The following is a 6736-nucleotide window of genomic DNA, read 5'->3' as shown; positions in this document are numbered from 1 at the left end:
AGAAGTTCAAAATTTTGAAAAGAGAACTATGTCAGAGTAAAGTGCCACTTGCATCTCGGATCTTATTTGTATGTTTTGCCATTACAAACTTCAGAAACAGTATTGTCGATAAATTTGCCTAAAATATGCATAGGTTTCTAACACACTCAATGGTCAGCAGTCATTCAAGTTCACAAAGTGACCATAACACTCCATTTTGTTTCATTAATAATGTAGGTTGGAATACATGCATCTAAATGCCTTGCTACTTGACTGGTTGAATATTAGTATATCATACATACATTTGAGTGAGGTTTGATGACTTTTTCTTATAGCCAAATAAATTTTTCATTAGACTGGCAAAGCTAATGTTCTTTGTTATCCCCACAAAACACATATAGGGCTTTCAATAATTTTAAAGTAAGGTGGTAAATTTCGCCACTTAAATATAAGCTATTTTAGAATAATGTCCAATAGTTTCTTGTGCAAATTATGAAATTTGAAGTGGCAAATTCTGATAATTGAAACGGTAAAAAATTGCTTCCTATCGCCCCTTATTGAAAGCCCTGTGTGTATATGTGCTGAAATAAACATATATACAGTATGTCTTTGGTAGAAAGGACAACTCATTTTTTTTCAGCGAACCATGACAAGTTTTGCTAATTTAACCTGACAATTGTGTTACAATTTTTTTAATCCGTACCCAACTGTTCTACCACAAGATTATTCCACCAGATATAAGAAACAAACTCGAACACAATGTATCTGTTGTTCACCTTTTGTATTATAATATCTTATCACGTTTTCTGTATCTACCCATTACATATATTTTAATTATCACACTGTTTTCCTATGCTGTGTGTGACGAAGCTCAGGGATAGAAAACACACAATGAGTTGGATATATATCATATCAAACCAGAAATCATGGGAGATCCTATATATATAAAGGCAAAGGTGGAAGATTGCATTACACTTTACACATTTGCAGCAATGAAAGGCCTAAAATGTTTTACATAGAACAACTCTAACTTTGGTATCAAAGCATTTTCACAATAGTCTTGGTCAATAAAACGTTTCTCTACAAAAAGGTCAGAAAATGTATAAACAACAAAATAACACAAAGAATGTCCACTTATGTACAACTGGCCTTGAATTTGGTCATAATAAGGATGGCTTTTTCTCAATACTGTTTGTCCCTCTTCATTAGTTTGCAGAAATGAAAAGTTCTTCCCAGGTAAAATTTTGTCTTTTCGACCTGTAAATGGGCATTTCACCTCAACAATACCTTTGTTATCAACAACAGCATCTGGGGATGCACCAAGATAAGGTCTCTCGTGGGAAATGAACAGTCCACACTGTTTAGTTTTAACACATTCATATTTTTCAAATGCCTTTAGAGCTTTTTTTTCGTAGTTTTTACCATGCAAAGTTGCAGCAGTATCTATTGATTTACATTTTAGCATACGCTGTAACAATTTCTTAATATTTCTTCTTGGTGTAATTTTGGAAATTTCCCCAAATCTCGAAGCCGTGATCCTCCAACTTCTTTCAGAGAACCACTTTTTGTTTGTAGCTTGAACCCGAGTCGCCTTCTCAATTGCATTAATGCTGCTACGGTCTACCTGTGTTAAAACAAGTTGCACCCATTAAATTTGAAACTAAAGTAGTTTCTATTTTTGTGAATTAAAGATACAAAGATGGGCAATCTGGTTAATACTATTGATTGTTTTCTAGTTTATAAACTAAAATCTCTGTTTATATTTATCTTTAATATCAAGTTCTGCTTAGAAAAAGGAAATATAAATAAAAATCTACAGAAAAAGACAAATTTTGTGATGTCCTATATCTTGACCCCAATCCCTGAGGCAATGCTTGAAACCATAATGGTGAATTCAACAACATTGAAAGGCAATGTATTGCAGCTTCATAGAGCATAACAAAATTACAGACAGACAGAAGGGACATAAAATAATAGTAACCTTTAATGCTTCATCTATCCAGTACTCTGTGTATGGTTGTTTCAAATAGTCATGGTCTTGAACTGCTGCCTATAAATACAAAGAAATGTTACTGTAGAGATGACAAAAATTATTCACACTAACTTGATGTCAGTGAAATACAAGAGGCCTATGGCCCATATTCAAAGATTTTCCGTATATATTCCCATTTAAAACTTTTATCCTTATCATGACCAATTTTGGTTGAAAGTGGTTCTGATGAAAATGTGAAAAGTTTACAGACGGACATACAGATGATGGACAACAGTTAGTCAGAAAAGCTCAATTGAGCTTTCAGCTCAGGTGAGTTAAAAACAAGAGGCCCAGGGGCCTTATAGGTCACCTGAGTATCATGTAACAACCTTCCAATGTTTGAATTAGGTTTGTGTTTAAATATAAGAATTTTACTTTTGGATGGAAGAAACATTGAATAGCTATGTGGTCATGAAGTACATGTGTCATTTTTATGTTCAATCAATAATCCTTTTTAAAAAACCTAGGTCTGAGACATCATAAAGAAAAGGGTTATTTACTCCATAGATAAAACCAATATAAGAAGATTTTCAAAGAATTTCTACATTTTCACTATATGACCAATAGAGCCCCACCCTAACACAAGAACCCCTGCCCCAGGGGCCATGAATTTCACAATTTTGGTAGAGGGCTCAACGCTCATTATAATTATGCCCACAGTTTGGCTTCTTGATGTCCAGGAGTAAAGAAGAAGATTTTTTAAAATTACACTCATTTTGATGGTTTTTGCCCCACCCCTCAGGCCCCAGGGGGGCAGGGACCACGAATTTCACAATTTTTGTTCCCTTCTACCCACAGATGCTACATGCCAAAATTGGTTGAAATTGGTTCAGGGGTTTCAGAGAAGAAGCTGAAAATGTTCAAATGTTAACGCACGACGACGGACAAAAACAGATAGCAATAGGTCACCTGAATGATTCAGGTGACCTAATAAAATTTTTAAAAAATACTTATTTGAAAAATTTATGGGATTGGGCTTAACCTATATGAGCCCTCTCCCAAAATAGTTTAATAGTGTTAGAGTAGATAAAAATAGCTCCTAATATAATGATGCTTCATGTAAAAGTATACTATGTACATGTACTTTATACCTGCAAGTCAGCTTTAGGCATTAAGTATTTGAAGGCCATCTCCGTATTAGAGTCCGACATATAGTTGATCAACACATTCCTCACATGATCGTTATATCCCTCCATACATCGGTATTTCAGTGGACGTGGGTCATCAAAGCATATGTTGGACCTTGATGTCTTCATATCTTCTACTTTTACAGGAGAACCTAAGACAGCATTTTAAAACATTATTCAAACTTTATCAATACAAGTAAATATTCTCTTCATTGAGTGATTATGAATTCAAAACCAACTTTCTCAATCACTGCAAAAGAAGTACTGTATAATCAAAACAACACACATTTTAAATATTGATTATTTCTTATATAGCCAACATTTGTGCATACAGTATGTACACACATTTGTATTTTCCTTCATTTTGAATGGATATATCAATAAAAGGATATATCAATGCATGGATATGAAACTGGATAATACACATTTTTCTGTTAATTCAAATAAAACTTAATATAAATTTTATATTAAGTTTTTTTTTAATTAACAGAAAAATGTGTATTATCCAGTTTCACATCCATGCATTGATATATCCTTTTATTCCAAAGACACACACCTTTAAATAATGCTTTGGGTCTGTGAAATGTCTGCAAGTTTTCAGTGCAGGTTTTCTGGATAGAAAGGTTTCCTGTCTGTACAAACTCCTCCAGGACTATAAATACTGCTGCCAGGTGCTTGCAGGTCCCATGAGGCCCCTTTCCTGATGGACACTCACATTCCGAGTTAACTGGGTCACCAGATTCTTTTTCAATTTTGATTTTATAGTTATATGTCACCTAAAAAGATTTTGAATTTACACAATAATTCACATTTTTGTTAATATATACATGTATTATAAACAAGTCAAATAATTAGACTAATGAATTTAGACATTTTAATCTATCCATCATTATAAAAAGGAAAATTTACTATAAATTCAATATTTTTATAACAGGTTAGGTGAATGTGACTGAACATCACTGTCAGCAATATTTCACCTACCAGTACTTGGCATATAGTTATGGACAGATATAAAGTTATTTGTAGAATTTCCCTTTTGATTATCATGCATATTATCTAAGAGGATTCATTTAATTGATATTGGTACATGTGTACCAATGTAGCTTCCCACAAGTGGGTATACATCTTGGTATATCACTGTATGCAGCATAATTACTATGTTAATATGTATAACATTAAAATGATGACAACATACTAATTTCTTCATGGCTGCAGCAACAATACCACTAAAGTAGATTTGACCTCCCTGCATAAGAATGGAACAGGCCAAAACTCTATCTGCATCTTTTATAAGTCTACCCTTTACCAAGGCTTTCACATCAGAAGCAGCATGTTTGTCCCCTGTGGTTAAAATAGAAAAGATTCTGCATTATATTTGTCCATGTATCACTAAATCTAAATGTAGCAGTTTGTTTAATTTGTAAATATCATAAGTCATATTCTAATATATATATATATATATATATATATATATATATATATATATATAATATTGGTATTTTAAAAGGCAATAGGTAATGTTCAGAAACTTAAATTTCATGTCTATAAAGCTTATATTTTCATTTTATTTTGGAATATTATTTTCATTTTATTTTGGAATATTATATGTCCACCAGTGGTATGCACTATGTAAATACCTATGTGCTACTACAAGTACAGTGACTAACTATGATACTATTCAAATGTCATGTTTAACAAAAGTCAAAAACAAAAATTGATATTTGGCTTACATATATATCATTAGGTGCTTGTAAAACTTAAAACAGTGAAGACCAGCTGGTGAGTAATGACATGAAAACTTTTCATGCATAGCAGTATAGAATTTGTTATTTATCAATATTATTTTGAACATTATATTTCTACGTACCTGCCAATCTAAATATGAAATAAGCCTCAATTTGCTCTGTAGTGATTTTTGGCAGTAGATGCACATGCATAGACTGCAACTGCTGGAAACCAGACTGTGGCCAATCGACAGCATCTGACTGTGGCAGAACAATTGGTTCAGGAACAAAATTGAAATTTCTATCATAGGCTTCTAATCTGAAATAAGTTTAAAGAAAGCTAAACAGTGGTATAAATATGGGATTGACGATATGTTTATTGTTAATTTTAAAGACACCCCCCCCCCCCCAATGTCTAAGGGTGTCTTACTGGGTCTGGGTGTAGCTTATATATGGTCATTGTTATCTGATCTGACACGGTCTATCCCCCCCCCCATCTCTTTCTCTAATTCAATGGGTCAATGAACAATTTCTTTTTAAAATAAATGCATAAATATAAAGCTGTTATAAATTATTAATAGAAATTATTACAGTAAGTTATATGTTTTAGAAATTAATGTGCAAATTATTGTTTGAATTCCGATTGTGTAATTTACAACACCTGTCTAGAGAGAATATTGAAAAATATAATGATTAAATTGCATTGTCCAAGAGACTTTTAAAAATTTGAATATTATTATGAGAAAATATAGCAGCGGCGGACAGGTTGGATATTTGGACTGAGTATCCAGCCTCGACGAAACTCGCTGCTCAAGGTTACCTGCAGGCGTATTATTAAAAGTTTGATTGGCGTGCAGCTTACCATTGATCAGGATACAGATAATATTTTCGGACGTCAGATAACACACATATGTACATGTATGTCTCGGAGGGGGAGGGGGGTTAACTTAAAATTGGGTCTTTAAAGCTGTTTAGCGAATTCCAGTTTTCGTACCTCGACAGGGGTCTGCATGATAAACAGAAGTGATTTTGTAACATTTTCTACATGTTTTTGAGAGAAAGACATCAAAATATTACAATCATTGTAATTTGTATACTAACCTTTCCACAAGCTGTTCCTTGCGGCCGCGTGTAATTGCCCCTCTTTCTGATAGTACGCGTTTTAGTTGTGTCACAGGCCATCTCGCGTACTGCGACGCCATGCTGCTTATTTATATATACCCCCTACAACAGTAACGCCACCTGGCGAGTAATGACGTGAAACAAAAATATTTAGGCGTATGCTCGAATCTTAAGGCCTTAGAGCAGTGGGCATCTTCATCGAGCCACAGATGATATGACATGGGCCTTGGTTTTTGAGGTCTCATCCGAGAATCACCTGTTTAATCGGCCCTCAAGACAAGGAAGGGGTACTGAGGATCTATTTAAACCAGGTCAATTTAGTCGCTTCTACGGCATGCAAGGGGTACTTGAGATCTATACTAATCCACATATAAAAGCAATTGATTTTGCAAACTCGACTCAATTTCAATGTCCTCAAAATTTAATGCAATATAACTATGAAAGGTGACGTGTGTAATTTGTAAACACAGAAACATGCATCGTTTATACTATCTCTTATGTAGATCACATAAATTTCAGAACTTTCATTCGACATTTTGTATGCAGAACCTTTACGACTATTTTAAGCACGAGCTATTTTTCCGCGTTATTAATCGTTGCAAGTAAGTTGTACAAATAATTAAGAGCCTAACTTTTAGGCGTATTTTTCTGGGAAAATATTTACGCCCGTTAACTCAATGAAAGTAGGGCCGTGCTTTCGATTGTAAACAGATTTATAAGATATGTAAGCCGTTTGTTGTGCACATTTCGTA

The 6736-nt window shown here is 33.8% G+C and overlaps 1 protein-coding gene across 1 annotated transcript; it reads right to left on the bottom strand.

Annotated features, from left to right (window-relative positions):
- Positions 1-768: 768 nt before the first annotated feature.
- Positions 769-6342, bottom strand: LOC125653370 (uncharacterized). Its single transcript, XM_056146423.1, has 7 exons — positions 5964-6342; positions 5006-5181; positions 4334-4479; positions 3695-3914; positions 3103-3290; positions 1961-2029; positions 769-1603 (listed from the first exon to the last, which is right to left on the bottom strand). Exons 1-7 carry the CDS (start codon positions 6062-6064, stop codon positions 956-958), a joined length of 1548 nt encoding a protein of 515 aa, XP_056002398.1. The 5' UTR covers positions 6065-6342; the 3' UTR covers positions 769-955.
- Between the last annotated feature and the right edge of the window lie 394 nt (positions 6343-6736).

This window comes from Ostrea edulis, chromosome 8 (genome assembly GCF_947568905.1).
Source record: "Ostrea edulis chromosome 8, xbOstEdul1.1, whole genome shotgun sequence".
Classification (NCBI taxonomy): Eukaryota; Metazoa; Mollusca; class Bivalvia; order Ostreida; family Ostreidae; genus Ostrea; species Ostrea edulis.
This window is presented reverse-complemented; position numbering and strand designations above follow the sequence as displayed.

Excerpts from the sequence above, each read along its gene's own strand:
- LOC125653370 (XM_056146423.1), bottom strand. The coding sequence starts at position 6,064 with ATGGCGTCGCAGTACGCGAGATGGCCTGTGACACAACTAAAACGCGTA. Across the intron at positions 3,915-4,333 it reads CTGCAGCCATGAAGAAATTA|GTGACATATAACTATAAAAT; the intron begins GTATGTTGTCAT and ends AAATCTTTTTAG. Across the intron at positions 2,030-3,102 it reads TGCCTAAAGCTGACTTGCAG|GCAGCAGTTCAAGACCATGA; the intron begins GTATAAAGTACA and ends TTGTATTTATAG.